The sequence below is a fragment of the Anabas testudineus genome, chromosome 19 (genome assembly GCF_900324465.2).
Source record: "Anabas testudineus chromosome 19, fAnaTes1.2, whole genome shotgun sequence".
Classification (NCBI taxonomy): domain Eukaryota; kingdom Metazoa; phylum Chordata; class Actinopteri; order Anabantiformes; family Anabantidae; genus Anabas; species Anabas testudineus.
In genome coordinates this window covers 16,272,169-16,295,953 of record NC_046628.1, presented here as the reverse complement: position 1 = coordinate 16,295,953, position 23,785 = coordinate 16,272,169, and the positions used below count along the sequence as shown (strand labels likewise).

Here is a 23,785-nt window from a genome sequence, read left to right as displayed (position 1 = left end):
TAAAACCGTCACATTCTGCAGAAGGTTTAATTTGGAAACTGAATACGTGAGTATGTGCAGGGTCATAAGCGTCCAAGGCTTGTTAGTACTATCGACAGGGCCTCCAAATAAAGTGAGTGTTAGAGAGACAGGTCTTCTTAAAAAGAAGATCAAACAACCAAAAAGAGACAGAAAACATCCAGAAAGAGGTAAAATGGGAAATAAAGTGACGGAAAATGGTCACTAAAGAAAAATATACAGAAAAATATATAGAGAATGTGAAAATAGTACAGATGAAAAAAATACCATAAAGAAATATTCACAACACAAACTGAGTAATCAGCTGGTTCTACCTGCTTCTGAAGATCCTTTAAAGTAAATCTGAAAATTGAAAATTGCCACATTAGTAAATGTGAATCCAGTTTCAAAGCGAAAACAACCAAAAAGGAAAAATGGTCAGAAAGAATAAGACTTTACCACAAGGAGACAGTGAGTGATGAAAAGTGTCCTCGAACATACACAAAAGAGCTGCAAGGAGGGAGAAAAAGAGCACGAAGCAACAGAACGTGATGAGTACGAATACGAAGACGAACAAATAAAAACAATAAAAAACACTAGAAGATGCAAAACAAAACTCAAAACTGCATCAATTTACTGATTTATTAAATCTGAGGTACCTGTCAGAACTAAAACTAAAGGAGGGTTTCCAGTCTTTTAAAGTCTGTTGTCTGGAAAAGACAGTTTCTGTGAATCCAAACACTCATCTCGTGTTTTCTTCTCTCCCTGCAGAAAAAAGGCAAGATGCACTATCAGATAGCTGTGATCATAAACTTCCTGGGTCACTGCATCTCGATGGTGGCTCTGCTCGTAGCCTTCTTCCTCTTCTTGTGTTTGAGGTAAGTGTCTGTCTCCCCCCCCCCGCCCCCAGTCCACTGATAATCCTGCAGACATCCTCGATGTGACACAAACGTCAGTATTGTCATGATCCCTCGTTCAAAGCGCCTCTCATTCTTATTCAAAAACCATTTGGTCATGGGATGAAACCTTCCTATCTCAATCCCTCAGATGCAAAGGGTTTAGACGCCTGCAATAACTGGGGCACGTCCCCCCCAAACGGCAATAATAGACCCATTTCATAAAGCAAAGGAACCATGTGGTGGAGTCCTGCCGGGGAGAGGGTTTCTCTGACACACCGGAGTAAACCGTGCGTTAATGAGAGAAAGGTCTTAGCACCCTCGACAGCTGAGGCCGCTATCGATCCCCGCGGCACCCCCCCGGGGAGCGAGAAAAGCGTGAAAGGGCAAAGACAGACACAATAAATAGAAGCTCTACAGGACGGCGTTTATGCACAAGTGGTGTTTGTGGCGTGGACAGAGAGGATGGGAGGGGGGAGGAGGTGTGAGCCGGCTAAAAACAGCCTTTATTACTCATCTTCAGTCTGTAATGAGCAGAGAGGGACGATTCGAAGGACGTCAGGGGTTCCATTTGTTATTTTTAATAGAATCATTGAATAATTATTAAAGGTTCTATTGTTACTAGAGGTGTACAGTAATTTATTTTACACAATGAGTGGTTTACTTCTGCTACTTATAGTATAGTATCTTGATGCTGTAGTAACACAGATGTTGATGCTCAGTGAACCGTTTCCTTTTCATTTTAAAATTAAAGTACTAGAACATGTAGTCAGCTTGAGTGAAAACGTGTTGTGGTACTTTACACGCAGTACTTGCACTTTTACTTGACTTGTAATGACTTTGTGTACTTCTACCACTTCTGGTAATGAGCTCGAGAACCATTTAAGGGACGGTCGCCTCTGTTGGTGCGACGGAGAGAAATGTTGACAGCTGAAAGAGAAAAATCGATCGTAGTGGAGAGAAGAGAGAAAGACGCCGCGGTTCTGCTTCACAGATCCTGATCAACCAATCGAACGCTGACTCGTTAACGTTTCTTCTCCCAGTCTGTGATCTAGTAACTCACTGGTACAGTTTTTAAAAATGTATTAACAGCTTCTGTTTGGTTGATTGACTCACCAAACCTGCGTCGACCTGGATTTGCTGGAGATGTATTAGGGTTTTAAATTTCAGTACCTCACATCAGACTGTCTCAAAGCTCCTGACAGCAGACGACTCGTTCCTTTAAGTTGTTTTCCTCACCGGACAGAACCAGGACACCAGGAAAAGACACAAGTGAGAGGAAAAACGAGAAGCAGCCTGTCCTGGACGTGTGAAATCACTCCTCTCCAGTTCTAGTAGGATCATTTGATCAAATCGTCAAAGTATGAAGGGAACTAAAGCAGTTTTCTGGCTGTAGATGTCTGTTCACCTTCTTCACCTGCTCTGTTAGATCAGGAAGAGGAAGAGATGAATGAATGAGACCCCGGCCCGCAGAAATCCAAACACACACTTCTGAACCGTCAGATGACGACGCCACAGACCAGGAAACAAAACATGTCTCATGAAAAAGGTTTTACAGGAAGATAAAGGAGAGAATCTGATATATAAATACGTATTAATAGAGAATGAATGAAAGATAAAGACTCTGCTGGTGCCGAAGTTTTTCCTGAACAAACCTGTTACACTCAGACTGATGGTGGAAGTGAAGCAGTGTTTTAATAAGTGGGTAAACCTGTGGCACACAGTGTGTACATTAAGCACTTTGGGTACTTTTATATACTTTCTGCTGGTGACACTGAGCCAGAGTTCGTCTTCTACCACCGATCTTCTTAATAATTGAGAGCACAGTCACTTTAAACTGGTACATAACCCAAATAGAGACGCACCCTGTAGCAGCTAAGAGACTTTCTGTCCATGTCTTCCTGAAGATCACTTTAAGTTCGGAGATATTTTTAGTCCTGTAGACGCAGCATGTTTATGATCTCCCTACAGATTTGTAGTGATGCTCAGGCCAGTGGACTGAGAGCCTTTCCACTTTCACTTTCACTTTGCTGTCAGCGCCACACCAGCCCAACACAGACTATTCCCAAACTTAGCTGCTGCTTTTTTCTCCAAACACGTGATGGTTTGGTGTTTGAACTTCACGCTCTTAGTAAGTGAAGAGAGCTGCTAAATGTTGACTGTAAAAGACTTTTTAATGTCTGTTTGCTGCAGCGTTAGTTGGTGATAGCTCTGCCACTATGACTTACACCTGTCTGCAGGACCTTTCTTCTTAATTAATGACTTCATTAATTCATTAATTCACATGTCGAGGGAAGTGAGGTCACTCGGTGTAATGAATACGTGTGAAACTTCCTGCTCTTCTTCTGACTAAAGGGAGCTCCTGTAAGCTCCTGTAACGTGAAGCCAAAGCAGGGACAACACGATTTTTAATTCACGTCGACAGGAACAACAAAAGATGTGTAAAGTTGTGTAATAGTAGAAGAAACACACAACTAACGAGGTTAATTGGCAACAGATCGGCATCATGATTGGATTAAAAAGCCAAAGAGGTCAAAGTTCGCACACCAAAGTCTGCGTGACGTCAAATAGGAATAATGTTTCTCAGCATAAACCTCATCATCCTCGGTCATTAAAAGATTCAGAGAAGATGAAGAAATCTCCACTTGTGACGTTCGAGCCCTCGGGCAGCACTGAATTAAAAACAGCCGTCACTGTTTCAGCTTCCACAGCTTTTGTTGTGTCTCAGCTCGACACTCAGCGTTTGTCTCGTCCTGGTTTAAAGTGTTTCCCTGTTCGCTGTGGTGAGTGAGAGGGACTTCAGCTAAAACTGAAGCTGACACATGGATAACAACACAATTACATCTGTTTAATTACTGATATAAAAAGGAGCTTAAAAAACATTTAATATGTTGAATTTTCATTCATTCTAATTCAACACCTGCAGAATAATCGGATATAAGATGGACGGACAGTGTCCTCCTGATTTGGTTTTCTTTTGGTGTATTATGCAAAATAATCTATATTATTTGTGTAAATGATTCAGCAGCTATTTCCTGAAGGAGTGTCCCAGTTACTACAGAATGGTGTAAAATGCTCCTGCACGTCTGCTCAGTCAGCACAAAACCAATGCAAGTGACACCAATTAAGAATTGATGCATGCTAAAAAATAAATCATGTCACTCATGGCGTCAGAGGAGGAAGCAGCTTCAGCTCGCTGCCGACAGCTGGTTTGTTCTGTCCGTTCAGTCGTGAGCTTCTATTTTGGACGACTTGCTCTGAGGCACTTAGTCAGACTTTAATTGTGTCCTAAGGTTGATTAATTTACAGCATAAATAAACATCAGACTTTGAGGACGGATGAGTGGGAATAAAATGTGACTTCATATTACGTTAGAGGTGAGGAGCATCATCTCTTCATTATTCATGTTCAGCATCTTTGTTGTTCAGACTCTAGTTGAGGAATTTAACAGAGGAGATACAGTATTTAATACAGATGTTTCAACAGAAATTGTATTAATTTATATTTTATTTTATTAAATTAAACATCTCTGTTCTTCTGACAGGAGCATCCGCTGCCTGAGGAACATCATCCACTGGAACCTCATCGCCGCCTTCATCCTGAGGAACGCCACCTGGTTCATCGTCCAGATGACCATGAGCCCCGAGGTGCACGAAAGTAACGTGGTACGATTCACAAATCTCTGCTACTAACAAGGACGGAGCGTCATTAATGATTAGTTGTTATTAAAAACACATTAGTGCTGATATGAAGCTTCAGTGAAACTGCATCAAATCTTAATTCATATTAATTAGGTTTCTTTGTTGGTTTTAATGTTGTGGAGGACAGAAGTTGTTATCTTCTTAGTTTTAGGTACAAAAAGCTAAAAGTGAGAATTCATCCTTGTTGGTGCCTTTAAAGAAGCAGCAGCTGAGTTTAAAGGATCAGGTGCAGAAAGGTGTTAAATTAAAGTTTAAAATAAAGTAAATATGTGATTTATTGAGGTGTCAGGTGGACGTGAGCCCTGAGAACAGATTCATTAATTCTTGTCAACTGATTCATTCAAGATTTTCCCAGTGGTGCAAGAAGTGATCCGATTTTTTACACAGGCAGCAATTTATTAGTACAGAGAACTGGAATTCAGTAGTTTGGACAAAAGCATCACACAGAACCATGTCGTGCACAAAGAACCGGTGGAGTGTGTCTGTCGTGTCTTTGACTTGTTTAACAGACGGATTCATTTCCCAGGTCTGGTGTCGCCTCGTCACCGCCTCCTTCAACTATTTCCACTCCACCAACTTCTTTTGGATGTTTGGTGAAGGCTGCTACCTCCACACCGCCATCGTTCTCACCTACTCCACCGACAAGCTGCGCAAGTGGATGTTCATCTGCATCGGATGGTGTAAGCACATTTGTTCTTATGTTTTACCGATTTAAAGAAGCACACTTTGTCTTTTCCACAGTTAAAAATCCACCTGATGACGCTTCAACTCATCATTCAGCTCTACAGCTCTAGTTTGACTTGTGTGTGCCCGGGGAAATAAAGATCCTGACAGGTGCATTAAGTGCCAATAACAGGCCACAGTAAATCTTTAAATCTTTATTAACCATAAGCCATTTTCCAATGGAGAGGTCTCCGTAAGGGCCACGACACACGACATGGTGACTAGACCGACGGTGGCATCACATCACTCCACTCTGTGCACCAGCAGGTGGCTGAGGAGCTAGTTTGAGCTACTTCTAATCATAAACATGTCCAATAAGAAGCTGTAAGAGGCCATTTTCTCTTATCGTGCAGTTTAAAACTAGGCTGTTCACAGAGGATCTGACGTTGGCTTGGTGTGTCACGTCCCTAATGGATTAAACAAGAGACAGTAAACATGTCGCACTGGTGAATAATTCAGCACAAAAGTGCAACTTAAACCTGTTTTCATCCATAAAGAATTAGTAAACAATGTATTAACCATTATTAAACCCATTGATACAGCTTATAATTAGCACCTGGTCAGAAAGAAGAACCCAGTTTCCTTCTAAAACTCAGTAAGTAAGTGAATAAGTGGATTTCCCGAGCAGCAGCCGATTCATTTAATAGCTCCAGTCAGTTTGAGTACATTTCCTCTGAGAAGAATAAACGGTCAGACATGATTTTACCCAACAATAGGAGCGTCCCAGTTGAGATGGAGATACGGGGATTTTGTGTGGCAGCTGGGAAACCTATTTGTGTGGACTTCACTAACGCCCTGTTTCACTCTGTCAAACTAAACTACTGAATATGCTCTGGTGGATTAGGTGTATTGTGCCAGCTGGATTACATTTCCCTCAGGGCAGCGTGAAGCCTCCGTGTGAAGAGGAGACGGCAGTGCATTTCATCACTGGCTGTGAAAAAATAAATAAGGTCCCATTTTACTTGCTTTGCTGAGTTTTGGCTGTCTGGCCCTGGACGCTGAAATATTAGTGAAGAGGCGAGAGTCCTGACAAAGAGTTGAAAACAACAAGACAAATGACATTTTTCAAGTAATCTGAGGCTGCGAGAGTAGATTTTCCAGATATCTAACACTCGGCTGATGACACTGCTAATGAAGTGGAAAGTTTCCAGAGACGTGTGACGTAGCAGCTGCAAAGGTCTTCATGCTCCTGTTAGTCTAATTTAGATGTGAGTAATGGCTGTTTGTCTGCTTTATTCTACTCCTATAAATCAGTAAATCTGAAGATCACTCTGCATTATCATCATCAGTCCAGTATTTCGTTCATTCGCACGGTGACGTCTTGGCTTGCACCGGGGGATCACAGCACACAAGCACCCATCACTTCTGACAGAGCTTGGCAGGCGCTGGTGCGACAGGAGGAAAGGAACCAAACAAAACAAGGATTTCATATTGCACCGTCAAATCCTTGGAGATGTATTTTGAGATTTGAATAGCAGAGAAAGGTGAAATAATGATCTGTCTCATTTGGCTCACAGGTATACCCTTCCCTATCATCGTGGCATGGGCCATCGGGAAGCTGTACTACGACAACGAGAAGTAAGAAACGGACCTTTTTCCTTTTGCTACGATAATAAAACCTCAAGGACAAAGTCAAACTGTCTCACATTAAGGGAATGAAAACCTATTAATAACCTGCTGTAATCACATTTGCATTGTGCAATAATCTTAATTACACATTAGGCTTGAAACTATTTTCACTTTGCTCCGGAGTGATTAACCCTTACACCTATTACACAGGTGAAAATTGACAGTGTTTTTATTTTAATATTTTAATTTGAGTCCTTAGAGGATAAACTGGGTGAAAACCTATTTTTATCTCACTGTCAACAAACCAACAATGAATCTCTGACCTACAGTATAAGAGACAGAAAACAACACAAATAAAAACTAAAACATGTTCGATATGATGAAAAAAGGGTCAAAAAGACAAAGTGACTGCAAGTAGTTAGAGTAGTTTTCAAACGAAGAGTCCAACAAGTCCTTTCCTGCCTTTCAAAGTCCTATTTACATATCAACAGATTTACTGCTGCAGTCATATTTTATCCATAATATTATTTATTGTTTCTATCGGCTGTAAATACAAATGAACCCACAATAGTTTTGAAATATAATAGCTCTGTTATTTCTGTCTCCTGAGACCAAACCTACATTCACGGTTAATTTGTTTTAAATTTTCACCTGTTCTTGTTCCAGTAAAGAGACGGTTTCAGGTTTAATCAAATAAAGTTTGTCTCTAACTAAAGTCAGACACTGATAACTGTGCAGTCAGGGGTTAAAGCTGCTTTGATTTCTCACCTCTATATTTCATATCTTCTATCTAATCACCGACTGGAAAACGTGTTTTTACCCCTGAGCAACAATTAGGACATTAACGCGAACGCATCCTGACCTCAGGCGGGAATTCATTATGAAAAACAGTGAGTGACAGTATGAAAACATCTGCCTGTTAGAACTCGGTGTGACTGATAGCGTGTGTTCACATTTCAGGTGCTGGTTCGGGAAGCGAGCCGGCGTGTACACAGACTACATCTACCAAGGGCCCATGATTCTTGTATTAGTGGTAAGAGTCTCCTTCTGCTCCTGCTGTCAGCACAGACGCTGTTTTATATAACCTGCTGATAAAATTAGTCTCCATTATGTCTTTAAAATGGCTGCCAGGCGTGAAATGTTGGACACCTCAACACATCCGTCATGTTAGCGAATGTGAAGATCTAGTGTTTTACTTTAAGGGTGTCTTAAAGTAAAATATCTCTATTTAAATTCATTTTTAAATACGAGGATCATTTTAAGGATATGTTCATTCGCGTTTGTACCTAAATTATCTCTCAGCGGATCATTTCCAAACCTGCATCAACTATTTCCTGTTGTATAGTTGTGTGTTGTCACATTAATCGTCTGCATCCGTCCGTCTGAGCATTCAGACCACAGCCGTGTTGCTGTGACTCTTCCTCTCGCTGCTAACAGTGATGCTCGACATGCAACCCCTGGGCTGCGCTCGTGATTCTGCAGATTTTGCAGATTGGCTTGTACAAGCTTTAGTCGTCTCTCGTCTGGACTTCACTAACTCCCTCCTGGCTGGGCTCCTAACACTCTGCCCACGCTCTGATCATTTGGCCATTTCTCTGGTCAGTTTCAGCTGTTTTCTCCCTGCTCGGTCTCCAGTGACCGAGTGACCTTCTCTCACTTGTCAGAAACAGCACGTTCCCTTATCTTCTCGTCTCTTCAAGAGGCGCTTGATGTTTCTGTCAGTCCTCTAAGTACATATCTGCCCCGTTCAACAGCTCCCTGCTACTTTCACTAAAGATCTTCCCGTCTTGCTTACAATAGCATGTTTCCTGAGGCTTTTATCTCTCTGCCTAGAGCTCCAACCTGCAGGATCATCGTTGGGTCACTAGGATATTTGTGGTATCTCTGTCACGGTGCTGTGGTTGTGACCTCTCCGTGCCTTAACCTCGTTGGCTTTTCATGTCAGCAACAAAGTGATCGTACTGCAGCTATAATGAAATAATACAGGATGTTATTAAAACATAAGCACTAATGCATGTGGTAAGTGAAGACCAGTGGAATTATGGTTCTTGAAAGATTGCCATACATCTGCTCAGGCCAAGGTCAGGTCAACTGGTCCTGGAAAGTATTTCTATGGCTATTTTTGTGTCACTCATACACAGTTTTTGTCATTCATCACATTGTGGAAAAATATTGTGAAAGAGTACTCACTGTGTTTCTAGTGTCATTCAAGGATACAGATACATGAATGGATGTTATTAGCTAAGTAACACACCTGTAATCACACCTGTAACATAACTTTATCACGTAAAACACTGTGAAATTCAACCACGTGAGCATGAAACACGAATAATAGAAAGTGTTAGGACTGTACACCAGCACACGAGGTTTCTGAGCACCGTCGTGGGATCAGAATTTGAATCATGGCCGATATCTTTTCTGGAACATGAAGCTCAATAGAAAATGACTCCCGCTCCCTGTAACTCACTTGTTGGTTGGTTAACGTGCACTTACAACAATCAATTTCCGGGATATCGTATATGATTTGTGTCAAAATGCATCAGACTCAAAGAACAACAGGTCTTAACAGGTCCCAAAGTCCGTTCAGTTAAAGTGATGCAAACATGTATTCAGATGTGCATCTAAAGGTAACAAATCAAGGGATCTAGTCCCTCTTTGTGTGTCTCTGTGGAGTTGCAGTAACAAAAACAGTTAATTTTATTCTAACAGTGCAACTGTGCAACACATTTGTTAGATAAACTTTAGTACATCTGTTCGCAGAATCACCAGGATCTCACAAAGGCAGCATGTTTAAAATGGATCTGAATTTAAAGGAAGAAAACAGTAAAACCTGTTTCAGTGTTCATGTGAACATCGTATTGTGTATATAGTTCTCATAAAGTGCCGTCTCATCATTCTATGTGTTATATTACAATATATTCTATGTTTTCTGACCCATGTACCGGAGCAGTGGGTCGACTTTCAGCCCATCATCTAAAGACCTGCAGGTTAATTGGTGTCACTAAACTGTTTGTGATGTGATGTGTTATATTTACTTTAATTCTTTGGTCCTGACCAGTGACTTCCTGAAGTCTCTGGTGGTTGCCTGGCAACTGATCTTGGCCCAAGAAATTACTCATCACATAACCCACCCTTGGATCCAGTAGATTTAAAATCCTGCTCCACTATCTACTACTAAAAAATGCATTTGTCGTGTCAAACACTCCACGAGGATTCAAAGAGCTGGATAGAGCTCTGTCAGCCCCTGTTACCGTAGCAGTAACAGCATTTTCCCCATAGACTTCCATTAAAAATGGGACGCGTACAATCGATGAAGAACAGGAGCCGCTAACAAGGGTGGAAGGTGGTTGTTGAATGAATCGTCTCCGTGTGAAGTTTATGGGTCAAGCAGGAGACACATTGATGCACATGTGCAGTGGGCCTCACAATCCAGAAGCCAGAAACATATTTAGCTAAGTGCTAAGCGAGTGTTTTTCAACTTAGACTCCTGTATCCAGTTCTGATAACATCTTCTATTGTTGTGTCGGATTTTCTCACAGATCAATTTCATTTTCCTCTTCAACATCGTGAGAATCCTCATGACCAAACTGCGAGCCTCGACCACGTCAGAGACAATCCAGTACAGGTAAATTGAATATATTCCGCTGCATCTGCAGAAGGGAAACACATTTCAGATTGTGCTGTATATACACACTTTAAATAATTCATGTTTTACAATTGATCAGTGGAGTGTGGTGGAGGGAAACAAGATTACAGTGTGCTGCTGCCTCGATTGTGCCTGTAGACGACAGTCTTTCTGTCATGGTCGTCTGATCATCACTGTCCTCATCTGCAGGAAAGCTGTGAAGGCCACACTGGTACTTCTTCCTCTCCTGGGAATCACCTATATGCTGTTTTTCGTCAACCCCGGCGAAGATGAGATTTCTCAAATCGTCTTTATATATTTTAACTCTTTCTTGGAATCTTTCCAGGTAGGATTCATGTCACAGACCAACACTCTGTAATGAGTAATATCTCTGTGTGGGTGTGGAACAGTAACTGTTATGAGTTGACAACTAAATTACTGGTTCCTATTCGAACCTGATTGAATGACTGTAGCGTGATTGATAAGCTGCTGTGTCTGTGATGACACACGGTTGATGTTTTGAAAGCCGTCCTCTCAGGTGACTGGTCCTCTCTTCTTCTCAGGGCTTCTTCGTGTCCGTGTTTTACTGCTTCCTAAACAGTGAGGTAAGCAGATTCACATCCAACACTTTATGCTCCCTCTGCTTCAGACACTTTATTTCCCCTCTTCTGGCGCTTCGACTCTCCCTTTTGGTGGCTGTTGCTGTTGTTGTTGCAGAGAGTTGAGTGATAAACCCTGGAGCACTTTTATTTAGGGCACAATTAAGACTTGTCATGTGTCGACATAAGTAACATCACTTTATACGCTTTATGACAGTGTCAGCCTGAATTTGGCTCCACGGAGAAATGAGGGGTGAAACACTCTCAGAATAGCACAAGAGCATTAATATGCATGTGAAATGCTACTTATATCATATTATTATTAATAACAATATCTAATTTATTTCTTTTTATACATATTAGTATTGTTACTGTGTGTAGTAGCAGAATATTTAAGGTTTAGCATGGAATGGATTTGTTGCATGATCTCAGTTTAAATATAGAGATAAAAAGAAATGAGCATTGACAGACAAATAAATATTAAAAACATATTTCCGTGGAGTAACAAATGTACAGGATGAAGTGTTGCTCCTCTCCTCTTCATTCATCCTGTTTGTTTCCTCGAGATGTTTCCGTACAACAATAAAACGTTTGTACGCAAACAGTAATTTCATAGTTCATCTTTTGACACGAGCTTTCGCTCGAACATAAAACAATAGACATAAAACAATAGAAGCAAAGAAACAGATGTTGCAAAAGAGAGTTCACAGAGAAGCTAGAGGCTCTGTGGGGGTCTCACTTCACAAAGGCACAGCAGATTTGAAATATGCGGCACCAACTTCAAACCAGTGACAACTTGTATTTGTATCGTACCTGTGTTTGGTTTGGTTTTCTGGATTTGTTCGTCTGCATGTGTTTTCTGACGTTGCAGAACTCTGGCCTCTCATATGAACCATTTTCACAACATTTAAAAGTGAATCAACAGTCTGTCTTTTTTATTAACCTCCCCATCATGCTATCTAAACTTTCAATCAATATCATTTTAGCTTCGATTACAACCCCAAATCAGCTTGATGTCACCAAATGGGCCTAAATCGAGCAACCTGAGCATAAATGATTTTATCACTTGACCTTTTCCTTGTAATAAGGTGGATTATGTTAGAGTTCTAGGTTTAATCAAGACAACCTGCTGGTTCGTCTTCTGAATTATAATCTGATTTTTCTACTCTGTAGCTATTCCACCGTCCCTCCCTTTAGCTGGTTTGATGATGAATGAATGTCTGATCATGAACCGTGTTGTAACTTCAACAAGGGGCTTAGCCGGTGCGTGTATCCTGTAGAGGATATTGATTTAGTGTTTTGTTACGGCCAGAGAGAAGAAAAGGAAACAGGGGCAAGTAATGAGACAGATGAACAAGGGATAACTGTGGTCACATTCAGCAGAAAGGAAAATAGTTAACAGCAAAACATGTTGGGATTAAATGATCCTGCTTGGGGCAGACGACAAATACAATATTGTTTAGTATGGTGATAAACCCAGCTGTAAAATATTAGGAACCCGTCATTAAAACGATTGAATGAATGTTTGTTTCAAAACATATGAATTATATTATTCATTCATTTACACATTGAATTATCTTTATTACATTTAGCATCTTATACTTGTATTTCTATACATATACTTGATAATTCTATAAGTCAGTGTTTGAACCTAGTCAAAGCAGTTACAATACTTTATTATAAAATGTTGACTTGTCATATTAATTAATATTTATTATTAATTCAGTCAGAATAGAGCGTCTCTAGATGGAAATTTAAAATAAAACAAATAAAAACATTGGAATAAAAGGTGAATTCAACCTGATATCTAAATTAGACTGTACTGATTACTCTGTGTCTATTAAAATGTGATTTTGAGTCATTCTGTGTTTTTTTAATAGCCTTGACCTGAACATTAAAATAAATTGAACGGAGGCACCTTGTAGCACTTATCTTTAAAGTATTTTTAATAACCATGTTTAATGTCTATTTTATTACTACCTGCAAAAACCCCCCCCACAAAACATCAGCAGTGTCCTCGTTTAGCAGAACGATCAATCAAACGCTGAGCGTCTTTTTTTTATCCCCTGGGTTTGTTGTTGACAGGTGCGCTCAGCCGTGAGGAAGCGGTTCCACCGATGGCAGGAGCAGCACTCCATCCGAGCCCGGATGACCCAGGCTATGTCCATCCCCACGTCACCTTCACGGGTCAGTTTTCACAGCATCAAGCAGTCCACATCACTATGAGGCAGGAAACCAGCTCTGTTCTCGGAACCTCCAGCTGTCGTCATGGTTTTCTGCCACATCACTGGTACACTAACACTTTTAGAGCTGGGGGAGGCTAGGGACCAGGAGAGAGACTACATCGGTCTCCTAAATCTCAGGAGGGACACTATACAGGACTTTCAGGAGAAAATGGATGGGGACGGGATTAGAGGACACTGCAGACTTTATGAAATGAGAGGTTAGTGGAGCAGAGGATGCACGTGACCAAGCTGAGTTTGAAATTTGGGTGTGAATGTTCAGCATCCCGTGTTTCTACATGTTGTATTCCTGCTTCTTTTTTTTTTTTTGCTTTCTTACTGGACTGCACTAAACTGGATCCCATCCCAGCAGAAACTGGACTCAAATGCTACAGAGGCGCGTACTAAGTTATTAAAATCAGATTGTCAGATTGTATTTTGCTCTCACGAACGATTGTGTTTGTGTTCATTTGTTTTGTTGCTTTCTGTCCCTGAACTCAGACTTTCCAGAAAGGTTAAACACATTCCACACTGTCTACCTTAAGAGATTTGTTCCAAAAATAATGTTTGACATGTCACAAAAGTACATTTGGCATAAGTTCATTTGCCAAGAAGTCAATGAAATGATTGATGAAGTATGGAGTAAGCCATTAGCTTAGCTTAGCTTAGCTTAGCATAAAGACCAGGTTAGAGTGCAGCTAGCCTCATTTCCAGAGTCTAAAATTTCTTTAAATGTCTTTAAAACCAAAATCATCTTTAGGTTTCTGTTGGCTGACTGCTTCGTATTTGTGAGGCTAGATGATTGGACGTGAATCAACATGTTTCCCAAATCCTAGCTCATCTTTCAGACCTGTTCTCATTCATTTGTTATTTTCTGTGGACATACTCGTTTACGTTTCTCACATATTGCCTGGTTTTAGGGAATATTTGACCCAAAAAGAAGCTTAAACCAGCATTAATTGATTTTTTTTTTGGTCACTTAGTGGCTGCACAAGAAGCTGTGAAGGTTATTATCATCATCATATAATGCTGTTAGAAATAAAGCAGCTACCTATTTCCACATCCAGCAAACATGTAGCAACACAAACATTCATTCAAACTTGTTTTTGTGCCCATGTGATGAATGTAAGCCCAATAGTTTCTTTCCCCCTTCGCTGTTTACTCCTGAGGGAAATGTCCGACTTTCTAGCTGCTGAATGCTGCACTGTGTTCACCGTACAGTGAACAGTTGAAGCTTTTTAATCCAAAAAACATCTTCACGCTCAGCCTAAAACAAAAACCTAAAAACAACTCTAATAAAACATCTAGTCATCAACTGGTAAAAGTGTTTCTGCAGTTACTTTACTTCACATTGGTAAATTTAAAAATGTGTAATTCTGCAAATCAGCCTCAAAAAACAAACATAAATGAAGGTATTTCCATTTCCCCTCCACACGTTATTGATAGTGAGCAGACTGCAACAGAGAGTCCACAGCTAACAGTAATATGATCTAGACAGTCTTTGGACAAATCAGTGAGACCTGGTTGCAAACAAAGACTGTGGAGTGGTTAAGTTCATTTTACTTAAGACAGAGAATCAGGTGGTTAGGGTTAGGGATAGACAGTCATAAGACCAAAACATTGTAAAGAGATTACATTAACTATTAGATTAGATTAGCTTTCAGATAAGCAGTGAATCAGACATGACGTGCTACTTCAACTAAAAGTTTAATCACCAACGATTCTTCATTTTCCCAATACAAACTGCAGCGTTATTTTCAGATTTACATTCTTCAGAGGCTGCAAAGAAATAGACAGAAAAAGATGCATTTATGTAGATATTAAACCAAATGTATTAAAGTAAAAAAAAACAAAAACAAGGAGTTGAAAGAGGCTAAAAAGCTCTGTTGAGCTAAGAGGAAAGAAGCATTACGTGATAATGCTGTGTGTGTTTCACTGTTCAAATAAAGACATTAAGTAGTGCAGCTTTAAGTTGAGTTTGTACAGAATACATAGTTTACACCATATGGTGGTCATTAAAATCACAATATACAAAGATGGTGAAATGTACCAGAAGCTGAGGATTAAAACAGTTTCTATACAGCTAAAGTAATCTCTGAACATGATGAGAATATGTTCAATATTAACATAAATAGCAAGTTGGAAATATGTAAATAAAGAAAATGTTTTTAAATATACCATAATAATACGTTTTCATACAGTTTTCTGTTCTTATACCTGCTCGTGCAGAACGTCACTTCACACACAGCGGTGTCAAACAAAGACAACTCTCAAACCTTTTTGCTTAAATCCAACCTGGACTAAACACGAAGTCTGTCCTCCTCGACCAGGACTCACTTTCTACCAAGTTATGTAGCTTCAGCAACATAATGTAGCATCATACTTATTTCATAAAAGTTTAGTGTTTGCAGTTTAGCGTTTGCTACAACAATCGCCTTTGCAGTTTAGTTACACGGGAACATCATTTTTGGGAAACAGGGCTGCTGTTTTGACATTATTCTGTCAAACGTCTGCAGCATTTACTTTCAAACTCATGGATGTACAAAATGTACAAAACTCTTCAGCTGAATAAAGAGACTTAATATTTCCAGCAAACCACATACAGAAAATCATGAGCTGGGAAGCTGAAGTCCAAGCAGGAGGGCGTTCAGGCTTGTAAGTGACTTTCTGTGTTTGGTCGACACTTGCGTGGGCTGCACAGTAGCTTGGTTTACTGATTTGTTGTAAATATATAAATATTAGAGCGGGGTGTAAAAATCTAGGAAGTCGTCACAAATATAAACCAAAAAACACAAACCACACACTGTAAATCATATGGGCACATTATCCATGTGATCAGCAGCTCACAGTCCACATTCCTGCTACACCAGGATGCCTAGCACCTGTGCATTTCTGTGTCAAATTGTGTATGAGCCTCATCTTTTTGTCGTCCTAAATTCATGTTTTTTGTTTTATTTTTACCCTTTTCAGGTGAAGTGTGAGCTCTGGTTGTGATAAAATGTCAGATGATTTAGAATTTCCATGAACTTCACATGTCACTGTGGTGATTAAAGAAAGTTTATTATGTTCATCAAGCACTTTGCAATGTAAAGGAAGCCATCCAATGAGAAAATGTAATGTTTTTTACTTTATTTAAACTTTTAATGTTTGCAGGAATAAGCAGATGAGGATGTTGCTGACATGTTTTAATTCCAGCTCAGTAAAAAATCATTTGGTCAAACAAAGACAAATTATTATTTACACAGACGTCTTCATAGTGCTACATATGGTGGTCAACCAAAATTATAATGTAATTCATTATATTATTTATTGTTATTTATTTTGAATATTGATATTTTCATACTTGAAAAGATAATAAACTGTGTTTCATTTGGCTGAATGAAAAATGTACAAATGGCCGAGATGTGTTTCTTCATAGGGCACATTTTGCCGTCTATATAAAAACCCATATGTACACGTTCTGCTATAAAGGTTCGGCTCAGAATCACACTGCCATTTGTCTCCACGCTCCCCTGAGACAAAAGCAAACAAGAAATACATTTTGAGCATCGTGTGATCCTTTTAAGCTTTGTGTGTGTGTGTGTCTCAGAGGAAGCCGAACTGAACATCAGCTTTTAAATAAGATCCTTCTGCCCAAGTGAACATTCCTTGGTTTCTCCCAAGAGCGGGAACAAGAGAGGAGCTTTTCCTGCTTTTAATCTGTGACGTCACGCCAAAGAACAGCTCTGAAAGCAGAGAGAGAGGGAAATTCAAGTTGCAAGAACTGATTGTGACATTACTCATGATGAATTTCAAAGGATCACAGTGTGCATTGTCATTCAGGACTCTTGGTACAAACGTAAAGTACAATTGGATGTGAACTTCAATGCAACCACTTAAGGAGATGAAGGTTACTTCCATCTTACAAATTCACTGTTACAGAGTTTTTAGCTTTGGGAGAGTCATTCATCACAGTTACTGATTACAGTCAAGTTCTGCTGCAGTGTGGTGTATTAGTGGTAAAGATACCAATAATATATGTCAGGACAACGTTTGTGGAAATGTGTGATACAAACAACATTTTTAACATGTAGTCTTGGGTTTGAAGAGTGCAGCCGGTGGAGAAAACAAATTATGTTTGAAGCAAAAAAGTGGAACAAAGGGCAAAACAAGGTTAGATGTGAGCAATATTCTGACAAAACAAAATGACAGTACCATCCTGAATCATTTGGAGTCGCAGTAGTAACATTCATTACAGCATTACATTAAGTAGGAGTTCATCACTCAGTTACGTAATGTAATTTCCCAAAGGCGTCACTTCTTTTGAACCGTCCTGAAGATCCTGCAGGTTTGTCCTCTGAAGAAACAACAAGAGATCATCTCATACTGCTGTTAATGAAGTAGAGAGTTCACACATAATGTATATAAAATAGCCCAGTTTCACACACTCATATTCTTTCTACACTGAGCTTCGTCCAGTACTACGTAGCTTATACACGGCTCTCATTTTATGGCTCCACTGATTTTACTCTAGTACAAGTTTGAATTTAATTTAACTTAATTATTCTATTTTATGCTATTTTATGCTACTTTTATTTGTACCTGCTGCAGGAACAAAGGTTAACATTTTAAATCAGGTTAAGATTTTAAAACCTTAAGATTAAGTCAATGGTTTCCAGGTTATAAAAACAGTGCCTAGTTGGGCCCATTGTCACAGATGTTTGGATTCACTGAAGAGTGTCGTCCCCTCTGAACTTCTCACACAGCTTCAGATAAATAATCAGATGTTTACTGTAGTTCAGCGATTAGACTGAGCCGCTCTCCCCTTTTCTACTCTTCTACCACTTACTTCATCCCATTCTTCCAGTCGCTGCACACATTCAGACCTCTCACTGCATCTCTCCTCATTTATGAACGGCCCTTTTCCTCTCTGTCCTTCATCTCACGGGGCACCCAGCACCACCCTGACTCCACCCACCACCAGAGGGCCCAAGACTCCTCTCTGCACCAGGCTCAGACAACTTCCTGCAGACCTCTGAGTCTGAGTCTGTGCAAAAGCTTCATGTTAATCTCATGTTGTGTTGACGTCTCTTCTAGTTGAACTGATTATCCAAAAAAATCACAGCAAAACCAACACTGACAGAGAAGTTAAACTAAGTAGAACAGATGTGTGAAACACATCATCATCTCAGTAGTCGTGGCACTCAGGTTTAACTTGTGACCCTTGGTCTCAAACCCTAAGTTGGGAACCATTAGACTGAACTGTATGTATACTGACGACAAGTAACTAAAACAGGAGAATACTGTTTACACACTGGTGCATCAACAGCACAGTATCAGCACCAAGAATAAAATTAGGTTAGAAAAATGAAATACAAAAACTCACAGTGGAATATTTTATGGTATAATACTTATACTTAAGCAGAGAATCTGAGTACTTTCTCCACCACTGCTTACTAATTCACTTGAGTATTTTTATATTTTATCACACACTGTGCTATAGTTATTGGTAAATTTTCATTAATGAGACCAAATACAATAAATATTGTGTTTTATGAAAGATTAAGATACGAATAAAATAATTACAAATCGTTTTAAAATATGGATATGAAGGGTGAATATTTGTCTTTTGTCCACCTAAACATTTAGTACAAAGACCACTATGTTTCTAAATAGACTGTATTCATTGTTTTGAATTACAAAGTGATGCACAGAATATGATGCACAGTGCATATTATTAAGCTAATGAGAGCACTTGTCGTCTATTGTCTCACCTCTGTTACACTAATCAGATCGTCCTGCATGAAAAGGAAAAACTACAGTTACCCACAGACAGTGAGGAAGATCGATGGGCTGACATTATTATCAATACAGGAAACATAACAGCTGTTTATAGGTGAAAATTAAGTTAAATATTGAAGTAAATGTCTAGAGATCATATCTGGTACCGTGTGTTATTGGTATCCTATTCAGCAGGCGTTGGTTTACCTTTAATTCATCTAAAGGGACATTTAAAGGAAACATTGCAGCACTTTAACTTTCATTAGCACTATATTAACATTAATAATAATTAATAATGACCAATAGTTTAAAACACATTATGATGCAGCTGCAAGCAGGTTTTAAAGAGTTTATTAATTCATTTGTCATCAACAGTAACACATTCTGTGGCCTCACACAAGTGGAGGCTGCTGGAAACAGATTCAAAATGTCCACATAGTAGCTGCTTAAACCGATATTATAATAATTTATTGAATGATTATATATTTATTCTAAATGCTAAATAGGGTAATGTTAGATTAGAGCAACATTAATAGTTCAAAACCAACTGTGAGACCAAAAAACTAAACTACTCCACAGTAAACGTGTCAGGTGGTGAGGTTTATTATGATGTTTCAGCTCCATCTACTGGTGTTTTACTACAACTACATGTAGATGTTTCCTATAGAGCCACTGAGATAAGATAAGATAAGATAAGATAAGATAAGATAAGATAAGATAAGATAAGATAAGATAAGATAAGATAAGATAAGATAAGATAAGATAAGATAAGATAAGAGAAGAGAAGAGAAGAGAAGATAAGATGGTAACATGAGCCAAAGAAGAGAAGAAGCCAGGTGGAGAGAGATAGGAGGAAACAATTTAGATGTGTTTGAGTTAATAGGGGTCATATTGTGGTTTTTCATGGTCTGAGGCTGCATCTATACTTTTGTGAGGTTCTGTGTACATGTTACACAAAGTCAGAGGCCCAAAGCTCAAGGTGATCATATGTTTGCACGTTGGTTGATAGTGAAATGCTCAGGATTCAGTCTGATCAATTCACTTCATTCTTTAGAGCTTTCTCAAAACGATGCATCGACTGACATCCTGCAGTGTGGAAATCCATGACTGGCCGCCTGTTGGGCTGGACTACTACACTCACTGAGTTCAGGTTGGCTGCCACAGTGCTCACAGCTAGCACTGGTTGGAGTGTTTGTGCAGAGCTTGATATGTCTCACAGAAAGTGTTTTTTCAGCTGTGAAGGGAAATTAGCTTTGTTAACTTTCCCAAAGACAAAACCATAAAACAACATTGGATTCAGTTACAGGTCACAAATGTTTTTATCTGTTCACAACATTTCACGGAAGACTGTTTCCACAACCTGCCCCAGCGTGCAGCAGGATTTTCAGCTAGGAGGGATCCTTCAGCTGGAGGATGGTACTGTTCCTACTGGGCATAGTTCAGCCCACAGGAAGACTTCCACCGGCTGGCCAATCAAAACAGAGTAAGCTCAGGAGAAGGGGCCTAAAAGACAGAAGAGCTCCAAGGAGCCTTTTAAACTGAAGTTTAATCTGCATCATTCAGCTGGAAATTGATTTTCTTATTACCTGAAGATCTGAGCCGTTAGGTTTTGTTTCTGCCTTATTTATTAACCTGAACGACCAAATTGTCACAGGTCATGGCTCATCTAAAAAAATAAAACTTAAAAAAAAAAGATATTTATATAAAAAAGGTAAAAGTAACACCAACAAAAATAAAACAATAAACTGAAACAAACTCATTTATTTCGTTTGTACTTTATATGAGATGCTTAATTTAAAGCATCATAATGTTTGGGACAGATGGTTGTTATGGAAACGAAGGTAGACATATACAGATGTTGTGCACATCTTTTTTCTATGCAATGTCCGCGATTCATATACATCACACATGATGTCTGGATCGATTACCTGTGAAAATAAAAAGGTCAGAAACCTGCAGGCCCACATCATCTGTATGGAACGAGTGTCAGTGTTTAATGTTGGAAATTTACAAAGGTTGATAAGGTGCAGAATGACCAATGGTTTCTCACTTTCTCACTCATGGTTACTGGGTGTCAGGTGTGAACTGTGGCCTTCTAAACTGTTTTTCCAGGGAAACACAACCAAACATGATGATAAAAAAAATACGGCAGCTACACTGCAAGATGCAAACCCTTTAGCCCTAAAGACTAAAGAAGAAGAACCTAAGAGAGCAAACACAGTTGTATGACTTACACCAGCTGCCACAACATGGAGCCTTTTTACCTGGACAGGTGCTCTTCGTGCACAGTCTGATCTGTGACTCATGACACTGTGTGTCATGGCCTGCTTTGCATTTTCAGCAGTTTATGCTTCATTGTTTCACCTGTTCAAATGTGAGGATTTGTTGGACTTTGTAGTTTTTTAAATTTATTTGAATGATTTAAAGTTGGGACAAAATAAAGGTTTAACAACATGTCAGTTGTGGCTTTTTATGGGGAACATTTCTCTCTATTTCTAGTTTTCTAACAAACTAAACAATCAATTGATGAATTACTAGAAACTAATCTGATGAATGCATGATGAAAACTATCAGTCAGTTGCAGTTGTAGTTGCATTTGTTAAAAATGTTGTCAACCTCAATATAAAGCAAAATCTGCGCATAGATCAATGGGTAATTATAATCTAATGACATAATATTAGGCAGTATAACAATCAAAGGGGGTATTTTTCTGCACTTTCTATGGAAATGTACATTTTCCTGATTAGATTTATATTTTTACAGTAGTATTACTTCAGTAAATTGTATTAACAAAACCACAGTGCAGGTTGAATCAGTGCATTACTTCCATATTTCCATCATGACTCTGTTGCCAGTGTAAAAATGAATATTTGTGTTTCAGGCCTTTTTTTGTTATGCGGCCATCAGTGAGGGACGCCATTCATTTTCATTCCTTCTTTAACTGTAGAGGTGATTTAAAGAGGTCAGACTTGAGCATCGCTGACACTATATGGAGACACATTCAGTCACTCCATGGGAAACTCAAAGGACCCTTCTGCAACTGCCTCACTGCAAAGCTAAATCCTGGATATTCACACTATTAGCACAGTACTGCCTCACTCATTTCTATTTCCATCCATCCTCTGTCTGTAGCCTGTGCTTCTCTCCTCCACACCAGCTCCAGCTCTAACTCCACTCTTGTTGAGGATCTGATCCACTTCTGTCCAGGGTCCTATTCTGGGGACAGAATGAGAGACTATTCAAATCTCATGACACCAGCAAACTCTGTTTAGCATTAGAAGCAAATATTAAGATAGAAACTCGAGTGCAGCAATCGACATAATCTGCTTTTGATTTGAATTGTGCTGTGAAAATCAGGGATCCGTGTCTAAGTAGGTTCCGTCGACAAAACTGATCAAATATTAGACACTACAGTTACTTTGAGTGAAAATCCATCAAGCTGCACTGTGAGTAGCTAGCATGCGTGAGGTGTAAACAACGCTCATATTGTGGCACAGTAAAATCTGTCATTTATTAACGATGGGGGGCTGGGAGACTCAATAAAACATTTTCAAATGCAAACAATATTTTTGGACAATGAAGTTTGGTGCTATGAACTTTCGGTCCACATTTCCGCTGTATGGGCATTTGCTCAGACTGACAGCGGCGACAGCCAATAGAAAGCCTCAAATTGGCGCATTGACCAATTGCAACACAGGGGAGGGTTGTTATCAAGTCGTAAACGGTTAGTAACAGGACAAGCAGGTAAGTAAGATTTTCTCTTGTTATTTTCTTAAAATTAACAAACGCACCGCTTGTCAGGAAAAAACACTGATTTGATTAATCCCTCGACTGTTCAACTTGAGCAGGCTGAATTTTTTTATTACACTTTTCTGGCAAACGTGCAAAAAACGGTAGTCATTGAGAAGTCAGTGTGGGATCGGGAAGCAAACAAGCTAGCTAGCATTAGCTTCGTCTGCTAGCTAAGTTGTTATTGGTCAGCGCCTCAGCGTTAGCTCACTACGTCGCTCTACTCAAACATTAGCCTGGCTAATATTAGCTTACCTACTAGCGTTTAGAGAAAGTACTGTTAATTCTGTCACAGTAACCGCTCACAGTACATTCTTTGACACAATGGGCAACATAAAAGCCCTTTTCATAGCTGACATTTAGATTGGTAGGGTCCTTGTCGACATTATTCAACATGTAAAACTTTTTCATTATAAATGTGCAATGATAGCGTTACTATAGGTATCGTTAGCTAGCTAGCGCTAGCTTACCAGCTGCACGTAAAAACCCTGGAGGTTCAAACCTCTACGAAAACAGTTAAAAACTTGATTTACTTCGCCGAACTGCGCCCCAAAAGTAGGACATTTAACTTATTTCATATTATACGAAGACTCAATCAGTTAGTGCACCACCAATTTATATTTCAATGGAATTTCAAATAAAGTCACATGACAAACAACAAGATAAAGAAAAACAGAATAAAGTAAAAAACTCTAATAAATTAGAAATAACAGTTTTTGTGTTATAGCTTTTTGTTTTTGACAGATACCACTGGTGACCATATCATTTTAATAGAATTTTGCTATAAACACAACTTCCCCCCACTGTTTTATGTTTGGAGGTAGTGGATATTAAAAACTATTAACTATTAAAAAGAAAATTCATGACAGGTAAAAACTGTATTTGGGTTTCATCATTTTATAGG

General features: G+C 39.3%; 1 protein-coding gene across 1 annotated transcript in view; it reads left to right on the top strand.

Moving 5' to 3' along the window:
• The window catches only part of LOC113156828 (corticotropin-releasing factor receptor 1-like), a 49,707-nt gene extending 33,108 nt beyond the window's left edge, over positions 1 to 16,599 (top strand). Inside the window, exons 6-14 of the mRNA XM_026352179.2 lie at positions 769 to 875; positions 4,438 to 4,558; positions 5,121 to 5,274; positions 6,835 to 6,895; positions 7,847 to 7,919; positions 10,426 to 10,511; positions 10,722 to 10,857; positions 11,075 to 11,116; positions 13,196 to 16,599. Coding sequence (XP_026207964.1) covers positions 769 to 875; positions 4,438 to 4,558; positions 5,121 to 5,274; positions 6,835 to 6,895; positions 7,847 to 7,919; positions 10,426 to 10,511; positions 10,722 to 10,857; positions 11,075 to 11,116; positions 13,196 to 13,336 — 921 coding nt within the window. The 3' untranslated portion in view covers positions 13,337 to 16,599. The remainder of the gene's footprint in view (positions 1 to 768; positions 876 to 4,437; positions 4,559 to 5,120; positions 5,275 to 6,834; positions 6,896 to 7,846; positions 7,920 to 10,425; positions 10,512 to 10,721; positions 10,858 to 11,074; positions 11,117 to 13,195) is intronic.
• Positions 16,600 to 23,785: the final 7,186 nt, after the last annotated feature.